Source organism: Sabethes cyaneus, chromosome 3 (genome assembly GCF_943734655.1).
Source record: "Sabethes cyaneus chromosome 3, idSabCyanKW18_F2, whole genome shotgun sequence".
NCBI classification, from domain to species: Eukaryota; Metazoa; Arthropoda; class Insecta; order Diptera; family Culicidae; genus Sabethes; species Sabethes cyaneus.
The window spans coordinates 179,520,453-179,545,647 of NC_071355.1; the positions used below are offsets into that span (position 1 = coordinate 179,520,453).

Below are 25,195 nucleotides of genomic sequence, written 5' to 3' on the forward strand. Positions count from 1 at the left end.
TAAAAAATTCGACGTTTATATACAGTATATATACTGCATATATACAGAAAGCTTCAATGGACATTTTCCGATTTTCAAGCACATTGCTCATATTTAAAATTTCCTAACAATTTGAACAAAATTGTCCATGAAGGAGAAAAACTCTAAGGAAAAGCCTAGGGAAAAGTTATGTTTTAATTTTTATTTTTACACCGTATTATTTTATAAGTGTGGTGAAGTTGATTTTTATCAGTTTTCAAATTGGAAGTAGGAATCCAAACAAATTGTTTATGAACAGAGGCGAATGCCAAATTAGGCAGTCTATCCAGCTTTTTACGAGCCATTATGGCGGACGTGTTCGTAATATTTAAACAGCATTTTTGACATTTCCCCAATACATCGCACGTGTTCTTTCCGTACATTCCTTTAGTTTTACCGTGAACGCGCGGAAAGAAAACGTGCGATGTATTAGGGAAATGTCAAAAATGCTGTTCAAATATTACGAACACGTCCGCCATTATGGCTCGTAAAAAGCTGGATAAAAGTAAAAAATAAAATTGTTTACGGTGAAAAAATGCTTTGTTGGGTATGTTGCTGCTTCGTCGTAATTGCCTATTCCCGTCCTATCCAACACAAATTACTAAAAATATCACAGTTTTGCAATGCACAATGCAATGACACACAATGCAAAACTAATTATATCCCAATATTTTAGTTTGTTGTCTATCATACGCGATCAATCAAAGTGAGCTGAGATCTATTTAAATGCTTTTTATCATTAAAGAAGTCCTACCATCCACATTTACTACGTTTTTTCGTGTGACGAAGAAGTAACTGTCGACTAATCGTTTTAATTTCCGTCATTCATAAATGAAAATAACTCACGGAAGGCATTATCGTTATTCTACAGCCAGGAAAACTCGCCTGACCTGCAGAAATTTTGCAGAATAACATTTGTCATGCCGTTCTACATAAATACATGCGCGTTAGCTTCGTAAACATTTTTATGATTTTTAGTTCGGACGATGAAAAATTTTGATGGACGGATTTTAAAACGGTACGACGAATTTGAGTTGCGTAATTTCAATAATATGCTTTAATAATCGCTTTTCAGTGGTTTCAAAGTTCACGGATCGGAAGGTAAATGTGTTTTAGTCAAATCAGCACAAAAACTTTTGGAGCATTCATTAAATCCATCCAGCAAATAATGAAAATTAGAATGGCTTCACTTACTACGACGGGAATTAGAAATAAACCCTATAAAGCTACTTTGCGACCAGATATGAATGCGGGATATTGCATAAAAAATAAAGCAGAAAATTCTCGGGTAAATTTTCAAATAGACCTAAGTGACAATGAGAGATTCTCTTCGCGTCTCCTCTCTTCCGCTTTTTACGGCGATCCTAAATGCATTTTAACACATCAGCTTTGCATAAAACGGTTGCCGGAGTCACTAGTTAGCTAAATGTTTTAAGAATTTCCTTTTCTATGCATTTATGTAGCCGTGAAAGACGGAAGAGAGGAGACGCGAAGAGAATCTCTCATTGTCACTTAGGTCTATTTGAAAATTTACCCGAGAATTAGTCCTGTATTGAAAAACAAATTTAGGAAGCTTAAGCGGGGACCCTACTCTAGAAGTTCGAAAAATAGTGGACTTTCGTGAATTTTTCTCGCATGTTGGAATTATAGTTAAGTGTTGGGGTATTTTGGTTATAGTTTGAGGTATATTCGAACATGTATTTTCTGTTTTTTGAATTCCAAAATAGTGGTTATTATGCTGGTGGCAGCTGGGCGCGTGGATGCTCTCTAGAAAATAGTTCCTTCCTGGCGGTACGTACCGAGAACCAACGAAGTATCGGAAAACGTACGAACCGGGAACCAACGAAGTATCATTTTTACATGCTGAAAAAAAAATCAGCCAAATCGGACCACTAGATTCTGAGATACCGTCAGCTGAAAAAGCATCGTTTCGCGCAAAACCGCGTTTAAAATTTCGTGCAACGATGCATTGTCCTTCCATTTTCCTCCACAGTTTTTGCCATGGCTTTCTAATGAGATCAGATATCAAAAAATCCTTTTGGCGTAACATTTCTGACGGTATAAACGTCTCGAAAATAGAAAAAAAAATAAAATTTAATTTGCCCGAGTTTCCAGAGTAGGGTCCCCCCTTAATACAAAATTACATTTACTTGCTCTTCCTTTTAAATAAAACTAGCTGACCCGACAAACTTCGTATTGCCACAAATTAAACTGTGTTGTACATAAACCGTGAATCTCGGATGACCTTTGTCACAATCTTGAGTTTTGCAACTCCCTCCATTGCTTAGCCTGATAAAATAAAGCGGATAGCATTTAAATATTCGCCATCATTACAAACCATTTCGCCGAATACCATTGTGCGGAACACCAATTCTCGATTGACCATAACGCGGAATACAGAGTTTCGCAGAATACCATTTCGCGAAAAACCTTACGCGGGATGTACCATTTCACGGAAATTCTTTTCGTAGAAAATACCATTTCGCAGGGGTGACCCAACCGAAGGAAAGTAATAGAGGCTAGTAGATCTAGGAAAATAAATGAACCTAGATAGAGGTGATCTCTACGGCGAGCTGCCCCCCGCAGTGGCCAGCGCCTCCGACGGCAGGTCGCTGGTAACACTCGCGGCCTGTGGCGCGGTCTCGCACTGAATTATCTAATGTTACTATTGATAGTTTTTGGTGGTCTCGTTATAGACTAAAGTTTTATGACAGAGTCTAAAATTTCTCGAGTTCGATTAGGTTTTGAATTACGCAAAAATTTCTGTTTTATTTGTATGAAAGTCCTTATCCCACTACCAGGGGGTCTCAAACCATCATTAAAAAAATTCCTGCCTCCAAAACCCCTCACATGCCAAATTTGGTTCCATTTGCTTGATTACTTCTCGAGTTATAAGCAAATTTGTATTTCAATAGTATGGGAGCCCCCCCTCCTAAAGTAGGTAGAGGTTTAAATTCACCATAGAAAATATTCTTGTCTCCAAAAACACCCACATGTCAAATTTTGTTCCATTTGCTTGATTAGTTCTCGAGTTATGAGGAAATTTGTATTTCATTTGTATGGAAGGCCCCCCCCCTCTTAAAAGGGAGAGGGGTTATTATTCCCCTCCTAAAGAGGCGAGGGGTTTCAATTCGCCATAGAAAAAAAAATGCCTACAAAAACACCCCCATGCTAAAAGTGGTTCCATTTGCATGATTAGTTCTGGAGTTATGAGAAAATTTGTATTTCATTTGTATGGGAGCCCCCCCCCCTCCTAAAAAGGTAAGGGGTCTCAATTCATCATAGAAAAAATTCATGCCTCCAAAAACACCCGCATGCCAAATATGGTTTCATTTGGTTAATTAGTTTTCGAGTTATGAGGAAATTTGCATTTCATTTGTATAGGAGCCCCCCCTCCCTCCTAAAGTGGGAAGGGGTCTCAATTCATCATAGAAAAAATTCTTGTCTCCAAAAACACCCACATGTAAAATATGGTTCCATTAGTAAATTTGGGCTTGATTAGTTCTCGAGTTATGCAGAAATTTGTGTTTCATTTGTATGGGAGCCCCCCTCTTAGTGGGGGGAGGGGTCTCTAACCATCTTAAGAACCTTCGCTGGCCCCAAAAACCCCTATATGCAAATTTTCACGCCGATCGGTTCAGTAGTTTTCGATTCTATAAGGAAAATTCGGGCAGACAGACAGAAATCCATTTTTACAGGTATAGGTATAGATCGGGGCCGAACAGTGATCGAATCGGCTATTCTGAAAATTTTCACCGTCTTACGATTGTGTTTGCACTGCGAAATCTTGACAATATCATGCATCTGGTTGTATCTGAGATAAACATTGCATTGTATGACCAAAATGCAACACATTAATACCATCAAGTTTATCATTTGTTCTGTATTTCAATATTGTAATCAGCGAAGTTAAATGGTTGGATGGCCTGATTTGCCCTATTTTTAAGCAGGACATCCACCAGAGTGTCAAAACTATTGAGGCATTTCGTTGCTCAATTCTGCCTATAAGGTGCTCTCCAGTATTCTGTTCTATTCTAGCCTATCCTACCATATTCTTGTTTACTGATCTACCACTTCTACATCATCGCTGCCAGAGATTACTGCCGGTGTGTGAAAATTTAGTTCACTGTTCACTTTCGTCCAATTCTCCGCTATCGTCTCGTCTCCTCCGTATTTACTTACTTTACCAGCCGACAGCTGGGGTGGCTCTTGCCGTATCAAGGATTCCTCTCCATTGTACTCGGTCCTGGACTACTCGTCGCTAATTTGTTGTGTGTCTCGACACACGCAAGTCGACTTCAATTTCTAGAGGATTTGTCGGAGAGTAAAAATTTGATCGGTAGTAGCACGGGCCCCCATAAAGCCTGCCTGATACTGCCCTACGAATTCTCTTGCTATTGGGGATAGATGATGCAACAAAATCTGGGAGAGCACCTTGTAGGCGGCGTTAACCAATGTGATGCCGCGATAGTTACATCTACAAAGACTATAGATTACAGAGGCGCCGAGATACTCAAAAACCACTAAATTTTGAACGAAAGCGGAGAGTTACCTTTATTTATAGTGGTACTCTCCGTTTTGTTTCAAAATTTGGCGGATTTTGAGTGTCTCGGCGCCTCTGTAATCTATAGTTTCTGTAGTTACAGCAATCTAGCCGATCGTCGCTTTTGTAGATGGGACAGACTACACCTTCCATTCACTCCTCCGATAGTTTCTCCTTCTACCAAATCCTTGAAATTATCCAGTGAAGTGCCGTTGCTATAGCGGTTCTTGGCCATTTTTGCGGCGTTCTGTTGGGAGTCGTCCTTTGCGGCGGCTCTGTTATTCTTCAGGTGACCGATCTCTCGCCGGATCTCTACGAGGTCGGAAGCCGGCACACTATTGCCGTTTGTATAGACATGATTGTGAGGAACGTGCTGCTGGAGCCAAAGATGCTGATAGACACACGTAGGTTAACTTCCGTTGCGTCTCCTTCTGTTACATCGCCGTTGAGATGCTTATCGATGACCTGATTCCACCTGTCGACGACCTCGCGCTTGTTTATAATTAGATCCCCTCTCTCGTCCCTACACAGGTCAGGTTTAGGTGTGTAGCCCTAACGAGTTTGGTTCACCTTCTCGTAAAACTTGCACGTGTCATTCGCCTGGAATAGTTGTTCCAGCTTCTTTCGATTTCTGTCTTCCTTCTGGCGCTTTTTCCTCCCCAGGATCATGATCAACTCATTCCGCACTTGTTGATACTTGGCCAAATTATCTCTCGTAAATATGCTTTGATAGTTTTTCGAAGCTCTTTTTCCCTCTCTATCGCTTATTGGCATTCCTCGTCAAACCAATTTCGTGCGCTCGAGGCTTCCTCATCTAGCACCGCGATTGTGGCCTCATTAACGGCCTAGCGTGTCATACTCCATCCGTTTTCGATAGCATCTAGCTCCACACAGAAACGCAGAACTTCATGCAGTACGCGCGCGTAGTTTTCGGCAACTCGCAGGTTGTCTAATTGCCGAATGTTTAACCGAGGAGCAAGGCTTTGTCGCGGATGGCGGTATGAACCGTCGATAGTCTTAAGCGCACATGTACTGCTACTAGGTAATGATCCGAATCGATATCCGCATCACGTAGGGAGCGCACGTTGGTGATGTTTGAGAAAAACTGGCCCTCGATGAGATGCAAGGTTTGATGGTCAGGCTTTGTGGATATCTTTGCGAGGAAAGAACGTCCTTGTGATCACCAAGCCTTGGGAAGCAGCAAAGTTAATGCATCGCTGGCCATGTCGTCTCCTATTCCCAAATATTGGAAATTAGCCAGTGTAGTACTGTTGTTAGTGTTTCTCTACCATGTTTGTAGATCTCTGCTGGTAATGGGTCCCTATTTCTCACTAAACTTTATGGGGATTTAGTGCTGAGCACTACTATCTTTCTGGGACACTCTTAGATTAATTTCCATCTAGCCTCCTTCTGCAAGGTGTTCAGCGAAGAACTGCTCCATTCTGTCAACCACCTTCCGATCGTTTGTGGCTATCGTCCTTTGTAGCTATGGTCCAGTCTCCGATTACCTGCCTAAATTGTAAAATAGGCCACTTTCTGTGCCCTTTTACAGCTAACAGATGGATATTAACTCAAAATATTTTCTTTATAACTGATTTTTCATTTATTAACAAATTTTCGAAACTCGGCCAAAAAAATTTTCTTTGGTTTTTGCCTTTTTGTTCGTAGATTTTTGCATGAAAAATAACAACGTATTTATTAAAAGCAAGAATAGATTTGGTTTTCACGTTTAAACTAGAGTGACTATATACAGAGTGGCGACAAGTCATCCCAAATGTATGCAATGCGGTTTTTCCAAGGTTTTTCTTTCTCTTTCCTGCATACGCGTTGGATAGGTCGTCTGCTCGATTGGAATGACACTGACAGATAATTATCATTCCAATTTTGACGTTGTCGCCACTCTGTATATAGTCACTCTAGTTTAAACAATTCTCTTTGTTTTTTTTTCGCCCCGCCTTCAGTGGCCTAACACCGGAGGAACAAAAACTTTTTTAAATATTTGTAATGGCCTAACTGATAAATTAAAAGGAAATACACATTTTTTATAATTTCAAAATTCACTTTAATAAATAATTGACTATTTTTTACATTCGTTTTAGTGATAGTACTAATATTGCTAACGTGAACAAAGCTGTTATTTTAACTGTGATTAGAACTTACACACATAAATACATTTACATATATCGATAGTTTTATCGTTTTCCTACACTAAAATCACCTGGCACATTTTAATCTTACAATGGCAACGATTTCCTTCTGTTAGCGAATGCTGTATTCAACGTTGAGATTTGCGACGATGTTTTGCTTTAAATCACGTATAGTACACGAAGGACCAGTAGAAAATGTTGAATACTAGGAAACAAAGCGGAAATACAAATCGTGACCGTTTATCGATCCATATAGCTATTTCCTGCGGTGTCATTGTCGTCCAACCATTTCCATTCACATTGGACTGGTCGCCAGGTTTCTTCGCATCGCCGTTGACCAACGAGGTATCTTCTATCCTTATTGAAACGTTACCGCTTCGGTTATCCAAATTATCTACACTGGAAGTGGTTATAATAGGAAGTGTAGAACTGGATTTCGCTGGAAAAGACTTTAAAGAAAAGATAAGGTTTTGCAACTGTTGATTTCCAAAAACTTTTTCCACTTACGTGAACTGTTAGATAATTGTTAAATGAGTTCGTCGAAGCAGTAACCGTCGCTTGACCGTCTAGACTAGTGCAGGAATGAGATTTCTGTAAGCCTCCAATATCCTTACGAGTAGGGAGTGGAGTGAGAGATTTAAAAATATATTTGCTGTTCTTTTTCTTCAGCTCAACATTTTTCCTTCGTCTCCAAATAGTATTTACAAAAGCAAACTCCACTAAACTGCCAAAAATAAAACCAGTACACCCCAGAAACCAGATTTCTGAGGCTTTGATGTAGCTAACTTTCGGCAGTGTTTTGCCTTGGGCAGAAGCTAACGTAATAAAAGTCAACATGGTGCTGGTTCCCAATGTGATTCGAGGTGCAGACTGGTCTGCTTGTAACCAAAATGTAACCCAAGAGATCGCTACTAACATAATCGAGGGAATAAAATAATCCATTAAGTAAAAGCCCATTTCTCTAGCAAGATGGACAGTGAAACTTAGCGAACTGTAGTTTCCAGCTGAAAAGATTAACATGTTGTGAAAAAATGTTACCCCGTTATTCAGAAATTTCTCACCAAAAGCACCGTGTCGTAGATCACTTAAATCAGCATTAACGATTGTCTCATTAGTAAACATATCTAAAAGTACATATTCTGTTAGATGTAGCTCTGGGGCCAGTGTCACCGGAGTGCTTTTCTCCCATTTCAGAATAAGATCGCCAACGTTGTACATCCCTGAAAAAAAAAACAGAATACACAGTGTTATTTACTGTTTACATTAGTTAAGTCCTGTTTTCACATACAGCTTTCAAGCACCGTGGAGCAATGTTGCTCATCGAATGGGAATTTCTGCAGATTCATCCAGCAATACAACGTGGCACTGATTCGCGTGGATATTATGATAGTACCATCCGGTGAAATCGATGTCAGAATGTCCTTTTCTGCCGTTCCCAGAATGTCTGAACTGCGCTCGTTAGCTAGGAAAACGTGCGGTACCCAAATCACGTCCCGCAGCGACTGTTCGCCCATAATTGGATCCGTACGGTTCGGTGCAACTCGTTTAAAAACTAGTCTAGGATCTACGAACCGTAGCTGGAGCAATGCGTGGATTTTGAATTGCTGGATGAAATTTAAAACGGGGATAAGTTAGTTTGAAAATAATGAACATATAAGTGCTTACCAAGTCATGTGCTTCCAAGTTTTGGAGGAAATAGATGTATGCTCGGGCAAAAACCTCTACCGGCAATTTTGTACCATTTTGAACTGAAATAAAAATGATAAACATGCGTCTAAATAGCAACGTTTAGGTAGTTACGTTTACACAAATCATCTATAAACAATTATTGTTTTCGGAATCAAATGATTATATTAATATTATTTTATATCAACTAATGCATTCTCTCCGTTTTCTGTTTTAGCCAAGGTTTGATGTCACGAGGTAACATGTCGGTAATAAACTATATCTACTAACTACGATTCGTGTTATCTATCATTAATGCAGATTGCTTTTAAGGTTGGAATATTTCAAAGAGAATAGTCCATAATATAATCTCTTATTGCATCTTATCTCTTATTGCCAAAAAAAAACTAGTTGAAGCCCGCGTGCATTACCTCGCGTGAATTGAGAGCGAGTTGGAGGTGCCCAATCTAAATTTCTATAATTTCGACGAAAACACTTTTTTGATGTGCTAATCTAGCTTCACTATAACGGAAATAACCGGAATATATGATCAAAACGCCTAAATGTAAAGTGTTATTAGAACTATGCAACTCAATAAGATGCAACTACGTTACTGATGCTTGTCTTGACTGCAAGCTGGCATAATTAGCTGGAGTCTTTGCTTAATGCGATTCTTACCACGAAAATATGGCGTCCTGTCAGGGGTCTGGTTTTGGTTACAGACGAACACAGACGCTTATAGTATTAGAAGAGTGAGTTTAGGTAGAGAATGCAAAATAAGTAGATATTTTAAGTCATACAAAAATGTTACACATCATGCGTCAAGGATGTTTATAATTATAAGAAATTTTCGATATTGTCCTACTAGTATTTATGTACGCGTTTTCCAATGATGATTTTTAACGCGATTTGTCTTATTTATAGTTATTAACTTTAAATCTTTTAGTAAACTCTAAATTATGATAGGTTGTTCAGTAGCACGGCACTACCAGCCGCAAGGTATTTTCCACACAGTAAACACGCTTCATGCTTCATCAGTACTTTATAGGCGTTTAAAAGCTAGGGCTTGGCGGCGGCGGCGGCGGTTGCAAATACTTACTGGTCATCGGTCGCTCCAATCGATCATACCGGCAGACGTGAGTGAGCCGAGAAAGTAGCTGCGTCTGAGACATGTGGTCCGCTTCGTCTAGGGACGGGCAGTCAGGATCGCTGCGATGAGAAAATAAGACGGCGAGTGAGTAAAAAAGTGTTTGTCGCAGATGTTTTGTTAAAAAAATGCGATTGATGGCAGGCCATTCTGTATGCTGCAATACAATGACGTGACGCAAATCAACTGCAACTACCGGTTGAACATAAAGGGTTTAGTGTTTTTCGAACGTGTTGGAAGCTTCAGACTCATAATCGTCTCGAGATAACATGAAAAGCAATTCATTTGCCAGTGGTTTAGAACAAGGAGTTGCATAAGACTGTTCAATTAATCGTATTGTTTCTGAAAATATTTACTTTACTACTAATTTCATTATGATTGATGTCCATTACTTCTATCCCAAGTAATATTTTTGTTGTACAATAGCTTATCAAGCACTTGTTCCACGGGAATCAGCTGCACAATAGTTTAATAAGCTATTATACAACAAAAATGTTACTTGGGATATTCTGTATTTTTAATGACTGTATTGTACTGAATGCAGTTCGAATAATCAAAACATGCTGAATATGTTCAGTTCTCACTTAGCATGTGAATTTTTTTTCAAAATTATAACAACATGTTTGCAAAAAATAAGGAAATTTTCACATTTTCCTCATTTTGGACATTTTGGACAGCCTTCATTTTGGACATGGTGGGGCTGTTGCAAGATGAAGAGTTTCTCATCAGAAAACACGTACTCCTGACCATCGTGCCGCGAAGGTATCAGTTTTGCTCTGTCCAGCCTCTTCTTCGTTGTAGCCTCCGTTACCCCGTGAACCTTGCGTTTCTTGTACGGCTCGCATCCCAGGTCCTTCGCCATGATGGTGTGGGCAGTCCCGATGGACACATCCAGGTCAACAGTGGTCTTCCGGATCGAGCGGTTCATTTTTCGACACACTCGCTCCCTCACCACCTTGATGGCTGTTGGCGTCCTCGCCGAACGCGACCGCCCGGATCTAGCACGGTCCTTGGCCGAGCCCGTCTCCTGGTACCGACGGATGATGTTATAGATAAACTTCCGCTTCATCCCGTGAGATTTCAACCGCCAAAATATGTCGCCGGGCCGCTCACCTCTCACAAACAACTTTATTACGAAGTTGCGGTACTCCTTCATCGCGCGCGGTAAACAAATAGCAAATGATATCAATTCGACAACTTGCGCGTCGGTTAGCCTATATATTAGTCTAAAGCTGACACCAATACCAATACACAGATGATGCGCACTTACACAACGATGAAAAGTTGTATTCGAACTTATTGAACACCCTGTAGTTGACCACTCTTGCTGAAAATTGTGCCTCACGCTTCAATACCTGTTCGCCAGATCACACCCTTAATAGTGATGGTAAATAACATACAGAACATCTTTCTTGAGCCTTACGGATTCATGTCAAAGTGCTCTACTCCGAGCACCAATCTACTAACACTCACTTCTTATACGAGATGAACGCGGAATGTTCATAACAGCTGACAGACTGACGTTATCTATACGGATTTCTCCCCTGCTTTTGACCAAATGAATTATCAAATCGCCTTCGCTAAACTGAAGAAACTCGCTATCGAAGAATCGCTGCTTCTGGGGGCCAAATAATACCTGTTGAATGGTCATCTCAATGTATATATGGGCAGGTTCCATTTAGCATTTTATGCGAGATTCCTCAGTGCCACCATCTCGGACCTTTTTGTTATTTGTTTGTTATGTAAAAAATCACTTGACAGCATGGTGGGCTTATGTCCTTGGGTGCTAAAACAACCCCGCTGGCTTCGTATCACTCCTTTGTATAGCGGCACGAAGCTAGATCCGGCCATAAGATCGTAGGGCCCTCATGTTGCTTCAACAGAGGAAGCAGACACTCCTTCTGTAGACACTCCTTGAGGTAGATTTGCCCGTTTATAATCCCGGTAGTCACGAGCGGCGCACTCCGTTTGCTATATGAGCAGATCGCTTGCCAAATTGTGTATTTTTCAGCAAACTTTGAAAGTTTCTGCTTCCTTACTTCCTCCTGAACATTGTGCTGGGCTATGAAGAACAGTAGCCCTGGAAGCCGCCTTGGCGTAACGTAAGTCTCATCATCCATGATGGATGAGACATGAGACCATGAAGCTTTGCCTGCATCTGGTACTTTGTACTTTTGTACTTTGTACCTATGCAGTCCCTCCTGGTCAGTGGTTCTCTAAACGAAGGAAAGGACTTGGACAGATTCAACCTTTTGGCCACATCCTCGACCTGGCCACAATACTTTCACGACACGCTTGTGATTCTGACAGAACATCCATTTTGACCGCATTCCTCTTTCCGTTCGATGCTCAGAGTTTCATAGCAACGTTTAATCACATGGCTCACCGTTAAATGCACGATTTCAAGTTATTTCCAGATATCCCGATTTCTTCCAAGTGCTTGCGCAAAATCGATTCGCAACGTTGCTTTTCGGGTGACGCCGTCGTTTGCCAATACAAAAATTACAGCTTTACTACAGTGTAAACACAAAAAATAATCATTGGCGGAACGATCGCTCATTTCTAGGGGGGGGAGGAGGGGTGGCAAAATTTCTGGACTGAACATTTTTTTGGTTTCCGAATTGTTTATACAGAATTTTGAAACGACCGCGATTTTTTCCCTTGTTTTCCAGAATATTTTAGTTTAATTTTAATATTCCGAAACTGTCTAAATCAATTATCAATAATAGAGCAACTATAGCTCAAACGCGGAAAAGGCCATTTTTGACTCGACTATTTTTGGTTGAAATGAAATTTTCCTGATGCGTTGGATACCACGCAAGAACTCATTTTCCACTAAACTTGATTTTTTTCAGAAGGGCGCATTTAGAAATGAGATTACTTTTTTCAAAACATCATATCCTGAAAACTACTTTTTTGATCAAAATGGTGTCAAAAGAAAAGTTGTAGGAAATTAAGTGTATTTTCAGAAAAAAAATTACACTGCAAGAAATATTTTTTCAAAACCCTGATGAAAATCATAAAATATCAATTATCTCAAAACCATCCCCTTCGATATGCCTAATTTTTTTTAGGGATAGTTTAAATTATGCCTTAAAATCTGGTGAAGAGCTATCGATGGACCCTCTCATGGCCTGGGGTACCAGGCCCCCTCCAGAATTCTGCAGGCCCCCTCCAGAAATTTTCCTCATCGGAATTGGAAACCGGAAAAAAAACTCAGTGTATATGTTCCCGCTGTGTAGATATTTTATTTTTCACTAGGCATCACAAAAGCGTAGTTGCCGTCGTCGTCAGTGGCTTAGTAGCCACTCCGGCTCATGCTGTTTCAAGTGTTCGTCTCCATTTAACTGCATCTTGGGCCACTCGTCGCAAATTTCCCAATTACAGAAGTCGCAAATCACTTTCAACGTGGTCGAGCTATCTTGCACGTTGAGCCTCCCTGTTCCTGATGCTGGTGCAGTTGTTAAAGAGACCTGTTTTCGTCGCACTGTAGCCTACTGACTTTCATACGTATCCGTTGCTCTCCGCTTTCAGTTTGTACTCCGCCAAATATCGTCCGCAGTACCTTCCGCTCGAACATTGCGTATGCGTAGCGTTTTGCGAAGGGCTAAGGAAGCCTAATTTCCCGCTTAAATGCGTAACTAGATCCCCTTACTAGTGTTGTTGTCTGTGTGCACCAGCAATCCCAAATACACGAACCCATCTGTCACTTATAGTTCGTCGTCATCAACAGTTTCCGTCCGCGAGAGGCACGCGTTTGTTTCCTTTCAGTGTTTGGTCTTGGCCGCATTTATGTTTAGAACATTCCTAGATCCTAGATTCCGATTTCGTCGGATCACCCCTTCAAGTGCGATGTTGAATAGCATGCAAAACAAGCCGTCACCTTGTCCCACTTTCGCCGCGTCTCAAAGTAACTCGAAAGTATCTCCGAGATGCACACGAAACACAACACTCTCCCCAATGTAGCTCTGCACAGTTGCGTCAGTTGATTCGGAAAATCGTGTTCGTGCATTATCTGCCATAGCCGGTCTCAATCGACTGTATCGTATGTTGCTTTGAAATCAATAAAGATGTGACGCGCGGACAGGTTGTACTCCCGACGTTTCTGGTAATTGCGCGGACCCTCATCAAGCCCGCCTGGTATTTCCTTACAAAACCTTGTGCTATCGATGACAGCCAGAAAAACAAGACCATAACCAAAAATTTTTTGGAAGCCACCCCCTAGGCCCCCTCCAGAGAAATTTCCTAGCTACGCCAATGGACATCACGTGTGATAGCGAGAGAAATTCATATGTGAGTTTGGCGCTTGTGATCATGGTTGAAATTTCGTGTAGCTGAAATCTCAAAGTTTTTTTTGCTGGAATGAATTTTTCAACGCTGTTCTTGACGAAAAAAAAATAAGTTTACTGGAAAATGAGTTCTTGCGTGATATCCAACACATCAGGGGCCATCCAGATACCACGTGGACTGAAAAATACCAACTTTCAACCCTCCGTTCCCCTCCGTGGACAAGCGTGAACATTGAGTCAACCCCCACCCCTCTCCCTGTTTGTCCACGTGGACCTTTTTTTTCCTTGTGTAAAATTCAACAAAACAGAAATGCATGGTGCTAATTTTGTTTTCAACTTAATTTCTGCAGTACTTATTAAAAAAGCTTACGTAAAAGGAAGCTCTAAATGCCCCGATACAACGGTGCTTACGGATTGCGGAAATTTAAGTTTTTCCATGGATTTTCTGTCAAATTTCCGCAGCGTATTAAAATCAGTATGCAAGGTGTTAGGACCTAAATTCTTCTGTTCATGGTTATTTTGTCTACTGCGAATTATTATCGACTGCAAGCAAGTCCTTCTCAGTTTGACTTTCGCTTGACGATTCTTATCCGTCAAGAGTATTCCTGTCTAACTAGAGCACCTGAACTTGACCGTCTACTTTGACACAACATAAGACCTTTCCGATGTGGTTCGTAAAATTTTCTGAAGACGAATCTTTTCATAATGCTCGGTTCATGTATTTACGTCATGTGCCTTATCAGATGATAAAACTTTATTTGAGCTTAAAAACAATCACTGATCAATCGTTAACGCTAATATGTATAATCAATTCAATATTTCTGTTTCTAATTTCTAATTCTTGTATGAAAAAAAAACTTGTCCACGTTGACATTTTCCATACCCCCTACCCCCTTCCGTGGACAAGCGTAGACATTTTCATACCCCCCACCCCCCTCCCTCTAAACTGTCCACGTGGTATATGGATGGCCTCTCAGGAAAATATCATACCAATCTAAAATAGTCGAGTCAAACCGTTTTGCTAGTTGAGCTGGAATTGGGTCCTAAAGCCCTATGTCGTTTTTAGCTTGAAACGATGAGGTTAGGGTTAGGAACACATATTTTAATATTTAATTTTATATTTTTAGGCTACTGCCGTTAAAAACCTTTTTTTTTAATTTTGTGAAATTTTTAACAAAAAATAAACATTTGGGCAACCTTATATAGACAAACTATAGTTGTGCATGGTTGTGTCAAGCGGTGTCTAGACAACACGAATTATAAAAAGAAACCATAGTATGTCTTGAAATGTCACGGAAAACTTTTTGTTTACCTTCACGCTCATGTGATAGTGTGTCAAAAAGTCAAAAGTTGCAAAGTCAGGAAATGGCTTGGCAATCGCGACCTAAAACATTTTCTGAGTTTGCAGCTCATTTTCCGGTTCCGGTCATCTCAGTTTAATTAAGGCCTTTGTCAAAATCAGCAATAAGCGTAGTGACTGCACTTGGTCACAGCGTGGATGGCTTCAGTTTTCGGATGCAACACCCGCCATCGAGATGCGACCGTGTTTGGTTAGAAACGCACAGAAATTTTTGGTCTGCCGTTCGCCCTACTGCTGATTCACATCGGAGTAGCAGAACATACCAATCTGATTGATAATACGGTGCCAGTTTCGGTTGGCGTTTTTTTTTTCATACTGTTCTGCGGGGTCGATTGTACCGAGATTATACTGTTGGCCATCAGTTTGACATCGTTTAGTCATTCTTAGCGCAAACTAGATTTGGACAAAGTCTAGCACCGTGAATCGATGGATTGGAATACATTGCCCGAATTAAAATTTTATCCGATAACTAGTACAAATTTGATGTTCCACTTCCTCACGACCAGCAAAACGCAGACAAGACAAGCACAAGAGACAACTGCGAAGCTGTAACTGTCAAAACGATCAGCTGCTCTAATGTCAAACCAGAGTTGCCAGTGAGAAAAAGTTATCATTGTTGCCAGAAACGTGTTATTTTCGTTATGTCAAGGAAGATCTCTAATGTCAAGGGAGAATAAATTACAATATTTTTGTTTTTTAATTTTTTAGTGCTCTGCATCTTTTTAAAAAAGAAAAAACTATACTCTGGTAGTCATAATGGGAAGCTTTATCGTTCCTTCTAAAAACAATCATCTTTTTATCACAAATTTTAGGACCCAATTGATGAATAGCAATTTCCAACAAGTATACATAAGAAATTTTACTTGCTGGAAAATGCTATTGTTGATAATTGATTTAGATAGTTCCGAAATATCAAAATCAAGTTAAAATATTTGGGAAAACAGGGGAAACAATAGGACGCTCAACTACCTCAAATCTTTTAGAATTTATAACATCCACTTTGCATGCAACAGACGATGGTAACTACGTAGAAGTTTCTCACACTGACTTCATTAAAGCATTTGACAGAATCGCTGAATGAAAAAACGCTGTTGGGATAGTTACAATTATATCACGTAAAACGTGATTAGATATGGTTCCCTTTCAAAACATGTTCCTTGAACCGACGAAAGTCACTTCTGCAGTTCCGCAAGGTTTGCACCTAGGCATTAGTTTCTAGCGAAACAAAGGTCAATAAGATCATAGGCGGCAAATCAGAGATTCTCTTAGTGTCTCCTCTCTTGCGATTATCACACCGACAAAAATGCATTTCAATGCAATTATTTTTTTTAACCAATAGCTAGCTTATAACACCAACAGTTTCATGCAAAATTAACCCGTTCAAGTGCATTTGCATCGCCGTGGTAAACGGAAGAGAGGAGGCGCGAAGAGAATCTTTCATTTGCACATTTTACCTAGCATTTAACATGTTGCTCTAGAAAGATTCAACGCACCTCATATGGCTAGAATGGTCAATCGTCTCACATGGTAAAGATGTAGGAAAATACATGTTTCAAAAAGAGCAATATTCGTTGCCGTTCATGCAATGCATCGTGAATATTATGATCGTTTGTTTCTCATGTAGTTTATGTTTTTTTCCACTCTTGTCAACAAAGAAGGAATTCAATTCACTACAGTGGAAATTTTTTCTGTACGTGATCAAACAGGCAGTTCGGAACCCTAAGTTTCCTATAATAATAACCTTTAAGTGTTTCGTAGAAGTAAATATATTATGCATGAAACCATTTCCTTAATTTGATCGCTGTGTTTATTTAAACAAAACAATAAATTTCAGAACAAAATTACAGTGAAATCTGAAACCGATAATCTCAAGTTCACTTGGCTCATATAGCGCTATATGCTAACCACGTTTGATTGATCGAGATTCACTGGAATCCTGTAATAGAGTTTTACCCTATGATCTTATTTGATCACGATCGCTTCGGTGACTGATGAATTATCGCTGACAAGCAAAACATGCACAATGCAATACAATGATTCTCGAGTAGAACAATCTTTCGCATCCAATTCATATCAGAAAAAGGTTATACCTAATATTCAAGCAATACAACCAATGCTTGGCTGTAAATTAGCTACCGCGAAGCCCGCGATCGCCGATTTTCCCATTAGTATAAATTAAGCTGGTTCATCCACCGGAGGCGATCTGTTGTGCATAGCAAATTAATTCTCAAATTATCCTTCGAGTGAACGCGTGTTCGTGCCCGACACAGCGTGAACTGCGTTGACAACGGTAAGCTGTACAGATCCATAATGCACACGTACTACCGTTAAGCCGCGTGCTTCACACTTCACTACCAGCAACGATTGACCCGCTAGGATCACTTCCTTTACTTCGAAATGCCTTCGAACCCCGGCCGCCGACTAATCGATGCAAATTTATGAGCGGACGCGTTATTGATGATTATTTTAATAAGTTGTAATGTGTACAATTAGTACCTGATTACGCAGTACACCATTTGCAAATGAAATTAAAAGGGTGTTCATCATGTCGAAAAAAAGAAAATTTGGACAATTTATATTGTAAATACACTCTTGCCCTCATCGTTGAACTACTGCTTGCTACGGAAATGGGTGCCGATGGTCACTGGGACCACAAGGTTTCATGCATTGGAAACTGACTGACCAATTCGGGAAGTTGTCGCATAGATGCCATTCCGGTCTACCGACGGAATATTAACGAGACGGAATCGTTTATCGGCGGTTCGAGTTAGCAATTGTAATTAAGACATCAAGGAACTTATTGGAACGTTCACACCTCAATCTACATTATTACGCGTTCCTATATTTGTATTTCATCACTAGAATAATAACACCACCAATAACGCCAAACAAAGCCTGAGTACTCGATGTACGAATCGGATTCGATTCCGAACAACAGTGTTATAGCTAAATTGCCGGCCCCATCATGCACTGGACGGTCTATCTCGACGGTCTCTACTCTGTTGGTCAAAACACTGGCAGGATTGAATTATGTTTCTGAAATATTTATTAGGAATCTATAAATGTTTTATGCATTGAAAACGAGTTTTATTTCCGAAAAAAAAGAAACATGAAAACGATTGACTATTATAGTCTATAGACTATAAGGGAAACTGTACCTTAACATATGCCATAATAAGTTACTTCTGATGTCTAACTCATGTTATCCCTTCACTTTTTCAGCCAATATATCCGATGTTCTTGAATTGATACACAATTACAAATGCAAACTAACTCAATTGCTTGATCTAAACCCAGTCAATTAAACCTTTGCATGAAAAAAAAACACGTTTTCAAGTACTTTCAAAAGAACGTAAGTTAAAATGTAACCAACCGAGTGTGAGTTATTTTCTATCAGGTGAACATAGGGAAATAAACTCTTACTCGGTTTGTTTACTTTTGCACTCTTGTCCTTTCGAAAAAGTTTCGGAGAATTTTTCATGATTTTAAAACTGATAAATTTTTACAGGGGGAGGGGGGAGGTTGGTATGCAGTTTTTACATAACTTTGTCATTCCGAAGATATTAGAACATTAGATTCGAATCCAGAAATACTGTCATTGACGTTCCCGCTTTCACCAGTTTTGTCTTTGCCAAAATTACCAGTTTAAGGGGGCATAGTACTTTTTACACCATATATTTTGCCTTATTTCTAATATTTTTTTCTCGATAACGCGAAAAGCGAATCGATTCGAGTTTTTTGCATTCAAAACATTGCATTTTATACTAATATTTACAATTTTGTTTGCATATGTGAAACTCTTCCCCTCTCCCCTACGGCTCCTTGAACATGATTATTCGAAAAATACATGATTTGCGGTACCATGGATTGGCGCTGGGGGGCTTATCCGAATTGAAAAATTCCAAAATGACATGAAAGTATATTAAATTATCTCGTGTTTGACCCATCCTTTTTCTAAAATTCGAACGCATAATAAAATGGCGGACATTCAAACATAAAAGTAACGTTTTTAGTCGAAAAAATTGACTTTAAACATTTCTAAAAAATACAAAAATTGTAATATCAAAAAAAGGATGGGTCAAACACTATATAATTTTGCTGGCTTTAAAACGAAAAAAGAATCATGAGAATTGCTTGAGCCGTTCTTGAGATATTTATGGTACCGGCTTTCAAAACCTGATTTCGAGAAAAACAACGTTGAAGTTTTTATTCGCTGTATAATCGCTCCAGATATGCGCGGTACAAATAGCTGTAACTTTGTCAATTTTTGGAATTCATCGAAATGACTTGAAACACGCATGGTCAAAATGTTAATCTTTCGAAATAATCAATAAAAAAAATTTCGATTTTTTTAAATTGAAAAAGTACTATGCCCCCTTAAGCTGTCTGAAAATTATCAAGACCTGTTATGTTTACACGGCAGTAATTTTGTTATATGTGACATCTAAGCTTTGAGCAAAAACACGTCGATTAGATTTTTTCCCAATCTGTCTTTGTTTCTTAGGGTCCAAATTGATATCTCAAACCTAACCTTTTCTAGAATCGAGGGAAGGGTGCGTTGCGTTTTCGCAACGCTGCACAGTGGAAAATATTGGGCAAAACACAAAAAATGGAGTTTCAGTTTTTCATATATTATTTTTCTGTGAACGTAGACATACTAACTAACTATATTCCAAAATTTCAGAGCACTGGGAATGATACAGCCTTTTGGAGAATGTTTTGAATCTGAGGTTTGAGAGACAACTTTCAATATTTTCCATTCAACGGAAGTTTCGAAAAACTGTTTTTAATCGTATCCGATTAGGTATTTGCATACAAAGAAATTGTTATAGATTACCACTCCATTTTGCAGATTGACGAAAATCAAGTACACTCTAAAATATATTTACTTCAAATCTCAAAATAGTGACACATGTGTGACTTCGCATTTTCAAAGTTGAGCATCTTTTTTTGGGAACGGAAGGTAACCGTCATTTTTACATATTTTATGTAGAATCTACTTCTCAAAAATTATTACCACATTTTGCGCAAAGACTCAAAATGTTGAATTTTTTTGAACCATGTGTTTTAAGGCAATTTCGCTTTGTAACTACTTCTATCAATACTATTATAGATATATTTTCAAGTAAATCCTTGAGCATTTAACAGTTAAAGGTAAGTACCAGATCAGTAGAAACGTTGTGATTCGATGATGTTAAAATTTTAGTGAATATTCGCTGAATAACATGATTATTCGCTGGGGAAAGGGCTTTTTTTCCAAATTTCAAATTTATTTCTAAATATGGCTCAACGTTATGGATTGCTGAGTGTTACAATGTCATTACTACTTCTCCTAATTATCCCAATGCAAAAAAAAAAAACACAAAATAAAAATAATGGTTCAAGTAGTTATAAAACTTTTCATAGAAAATTATTTTAGAGACACCCTAATTATTGATTTTTTTTTTAATATTTGTAAACTTTTAGTTTTACTAGTCGATATGGTTCACAGTTATAAATAAATTATGTAAGTACCACACTATTTTACAAACTTTATTAGTTTTGTCTCAGTTCTGTTCTGACTGACGCCACTGTGCGCTGGTAGGAAATGGGTTAAATTTGACGCACTTTTTTAATCGTGCTTTAAAAAAACCTGAACATTCCTTATTTTATAGATGTGTGCCTATGGAAAGTGAAGCCTTTACTTTGATTTTGACATTTACTCTTTGATTATCAAAATTGCGTCCAGGCAAGTGCAAGTCGAGTTAGCGAGACGAGACCATTAAAAGTGGCCAAATCAACTGTCATCAACGTAACCAAAGTGTACGGGGAACATTAGCTAGCCTGGATCTGGGAAAAATCCAGGGATTGCACGCACAATTTGCTTCGATTTTACTCTTTTGACTGTACCGGCTGAACCAAGCAAAATCTTCAAAAGTTGTGTATAGAACAGTTGTAGAGTTAGTTATAATCTACAATATTGCTGAACCAGAGAAATTACCAAAGCTACGGGATTTTCTACGCGAAATTCTGTTTGTTTTCATGGAAACATGTATGACTGTTGAAAATAACTCGGTAATGAATATTCTACAAGCAGATAATTTACAGTAATTTTTACACAGGTCTTTATTTATCCACTTTTAAAGAAAATGTATGGGATGTCATGTTAGTTCGTTGGTAATTTAATTCTAATTTCAAGCCTAAGCGTGTAGGGCGCTATAAGCGTGTAGGGTGCTATATCTGTGCATATTAGCGTTGATAGGAGGAAATGCTTATCAACTTAGGAACTATATGGGCTTGTTTCATTATGCCTGATTTTTGTTTTCAGGTATAATAAATTCAAATTTGTCACGAGGTTTTCGAGTCACTTTAAATCTCGCATGTGCATAATATTTTTAGATATAAATTATCAAATTATGGTTGTATATGAGCACCAATGGCATTATATTAAATTTATTAAAAGGTATTTTTTAAAGGTATCTTAATTTTCGTAATTACTGGCTTTACCAGAAAATTTTTGAATAGTCAGGTTAGTCTCATATAACTCCCCCCATCTACTAACAACAATTGCTTTCCCGAAATACTTGTGAAGATGCAGAGGATTCCCTGGTCTTTAGTAGCAACAAGTATTGGACTAACATTCCTTCCTATCCCTCCAGGACCCGCATTCGGACGTGGCCGGCGTCGGTATTGATCAGCATGCAGGGACCTGATAAGGTTGCACAATGAGGAATAGCGTGCTGTCCCAAGTATGCTCTTTCCAGCCATCATTTTGCAATTTTCATCGGTTCTGGTCAATAACGGAGTAGCAGCATACGGGTGGTATCCTATGCTTATGCTTATACTTGTGCTAATTTAATTCTAATTTCAAGCCTATTTTTGAGTCCAGTTTCATTTTCAATTTACTCGCAATTTTCAAAAATGATCTCAATCTTCAAACTTTTAAATTTTAAATGTAGAATTTTGATTGAGTTGGCTTTTAAGGTTTGTTTTTTTGACTTTTGAGTTTTATATTTTGCCTTCCATTTTGAACTTTCGCCTTGTGATTTTTGAGTTACTACTTTTGAGTAAAATTTTGGACTTTTGGCTATTGACTTTTGAATTTTGACTTTGGAGCTTTGCATTTTGACTTTTGCTTTACAATTGCTTTTTTACAATCAAAATTCTCACTTTTGTGTTTTCGGGTTCAAACTTTAAAGTCCGATTATTATTCAATTTTAATTCTTATTTCAGTTCAATTTTTAATCCTATTTCCAATCCCATTCTATGTCCCATTTCAAGTCATTCTTTATTTATTATTTCTAATTTTAAGTCAAGTTTTACGCTCAAATTCAAGTACAATTTCTAGTTTAGTTTTAATTTTAAAACTTCAAGATTAAGCCAGAATTAAAGTTCAAATTAAGGCCGCAATTTTGAAAGAATGTTCAGTCCAATTTTATGCCTAATTTCAAGTTTACTGATGAGAACAGGCTGTGGACCGTACCACATATTCTCTATGATAACTAATATATGTTTGGAAAATTGTGTAAAAATAGTTACAAATAGTTACATTTGAGCCTCTCTTGAGGACTGTTGGAATGCCGTGAAAACAGTCATTAACAGCGTAGCGGAGAACGTGCCAGGCCGTGTGGCACCGAATCAACGTAACGAATGGTTTGACGAGGAATGCCAGCAGATATTAACTGAGAAGAACGCAGCGCTGGTACAAATGCTGCGTAGAGCCACCCGTTAGAATGTGGAGCGATACAAACAGAAGCGGAGACAGCAAACCCGACTCTTCAAGGAGAAGAAACGCCACCAAGAGGAGAAGGAGTGCGAAGAACTCGAACAGCTGTACCGCTTTCACGACACTTGGAAGTTCTATCAGAGACTCAACGGATCTCGCAAAGGCTTTGTGCCGCGGGCCGAAATGTGCAGAGATAAAGATGGAGGTATCTTGACTGACGATCGTGCGGTGATTGAAAGGTGGAAGCAGCACTACGATGAACACCTGAATGGCGTGTAGGCGGAAGACCATGATAGCGGAGGAAGTGACTACAATGGTGTAGCAAGCAACGAAGATGTGCCACCCCCATCGATAAGGGAAGTTAAAGAAGCCATCCAGCGGCTGAAGAACGACAAAGCAGCGGGAAAGGATGGCATTGGAGCGGAACTTATTAAAATGGGCCCGGACAAGTTGGCCGGCTGTCTGCATCAACTGATTGTCAAGATTTGGGATACGGAACGGCTACCGGAGGAGTGGAAAGACAGAGTTATCTGCCCTATCTACAAGAAAGGCGATAAGCTGGATTGTGAGAACTACCAAGCGATCACTATCCTGAATACCACCTACAAAGTGCTGTTCCACGTCATCTTCCACCGACTATCGCCAATAGCCAATAGATTTGTGGGAAGTTACCAGACCGGCTTCATGGAGTGTCGGTCTACAACGGACTAAATCTTCACCCTGCAGCAGATCCTCCAGAAGTGCCGTGGATTTCGAATCCCCACGCACCATCTGTTAATCGATTTCAAAACCGCATATGATAGCGTAAACCGACAAGAGCTTTGCAAAATTTTGGACGAAAACGGCGCGACAGGGCCCCCAAGCGGGCAGGAGAAGCAGATTAAGTCATAAAGCTTGCTTCATTTAGAATTGGAACAAACTTTTGTTCACATTGTGGCGCTCTTGGTGGACAGATTTGGAAGTGTCGCCCACGTGTCGGAAATTTTGTTAGCTTCACCTATGTATTTTTGACATTCCGTAAAACGACTGTATTTTGTAAACAAACAACATGGAAGCCGAAAAAAGGGAAAAAAATTGTGCAGTTATTTGGAAATACCATTGTGGTCTGCATTTAGGCTAGCAGCTAAACAGCTGAAATTGCCCAGAAATACCGTATGGCGCGTTATCAAACGGTAAAAGGAAACATTAACGACGATTCGGAAGCCTCAAGCTAATCATCGGAGTGTAACTGTCGACCGGAAAATACGTGGTAAAATTTTGAAGACCATCAAGAGGAATCCCAATCTTTCGAACCGTGATTTGACCAGAAAAATCGGTGCTGCCCATAGTACCGTGAGGAGAATTCGACTCCGTGAAGAAATCAAGTCGTATCGAGCTAGCAAACCGCCAAACCGAACCATAAAACAGAATACAGCTTTTTACGACCCATAATGGCGGACTTATTACATATTACATATTATCTACATATTACATTTGAACAGCATTTTTGACATTTCCCTAATACATCGCACGTTTTCTTTCCGCGTGTTCACGGTAAAACTAAAGGAATGTACGGAAAGAAAATGTGCAATGTGTTAGGAAAATGTTAAAAATGCCGTTCAAATATTACGAACACGTCCGCCATTGTAAAAAGCTGAATAGTGTGGCCAAAATGCGTGCTCGAAAGCTATACGACCGGGTGCTAACCAAGTTCGACGGGTGTCTTCTGATGGACGATGAAACCTATGTCAAGGATGACTTCGGGCAAATGCCAGGTCAAAAATTTTGCTTGGCAACGGCTCGGGGGATGTTCCAAGCAAATTTAAATTTGTTTTCGCCGACAAATTTGCACAAAAATTTAAGATTTGACGGGGCATTTGCAGCTGTGGCAGAAAAACGATGTCGGAACTGTACCAAAAGGAGTGTCTCCAAAATGAATTTTGCCGTTCATTCCATCCCACCACCATCCCGTGATGTTTTGGCCAGATTTGGCAAGCTGTTATTACAGCAGAGTCGTTCAAGAATGGTATGCAAAGAAAGGGGTCGAGTTTGTTCCGAGAGACCTTAACCCATCCAATTGCCCCCAGTTCCGCCCTATTGAGAAATACTGGGCAATCATGAAGAGGAGACTCAAGGCAATGGGAAAAGTTGTCTAAGATATCAATCAGATGAAGACCTGGGGGAATAAGATAGCCAAAACGATGCACGAAGTGTGCGCCGCCCAATGAGCCATATGCAGGAAAAGTTCGAGAATTCCTTCGAAACCGCGACAAATAATATTATCTGTATTTTTTCTTAAAAGTATGAAAAAAATGCTTCATTTGTGTGAGAAAAGATCTTGA

At 39.4% G+C, this 25,195-nt stretch overlaps 1 protein-coding gene across 1 annotated transcript in view; it reads right to left on the reverse strand.

Moving 5' to 3' along the window:
* Positions 1-6,636: 6,636 nt before the first annotated feature.
* The window catches only part of LOC128741399 (pH-sensitive chloride channel 2-like), a 38,176-nt gene continuing 19,617 nt past the window's right edge, over positions 6,637-25,195 (reverse strand). Inside the window, exons 2-7 of the mRNA XM_053837197.1 lie at positions 9,473-9,582; positions 8,374-8,456; positions 7,997-8,312; positions 7,770-7,928; positions 7,216-7,712; positions 6,637-7,157 (exon numbers count right to left, since the gene is read on the reverse strand). Coding sequence (XP_053693172.1) covers positions 6,873-7,157; positions 7,216-7,712; positions 7,770-7,928; positions 7,997-8,312; positions 8,374-8,456; positions 9,473-9,582 — 1,450 coding nt within the window. The 3' untranslated portion in view covers positions 6,637-6,872. The remainder of the gene's footprint in view (positions 7,158-7,215; positions 7,713-7,769; positions 7,929-7,996; positions 8,313-8,373; positions 8,457-9,472; positions 9,583-25,195) is intronic.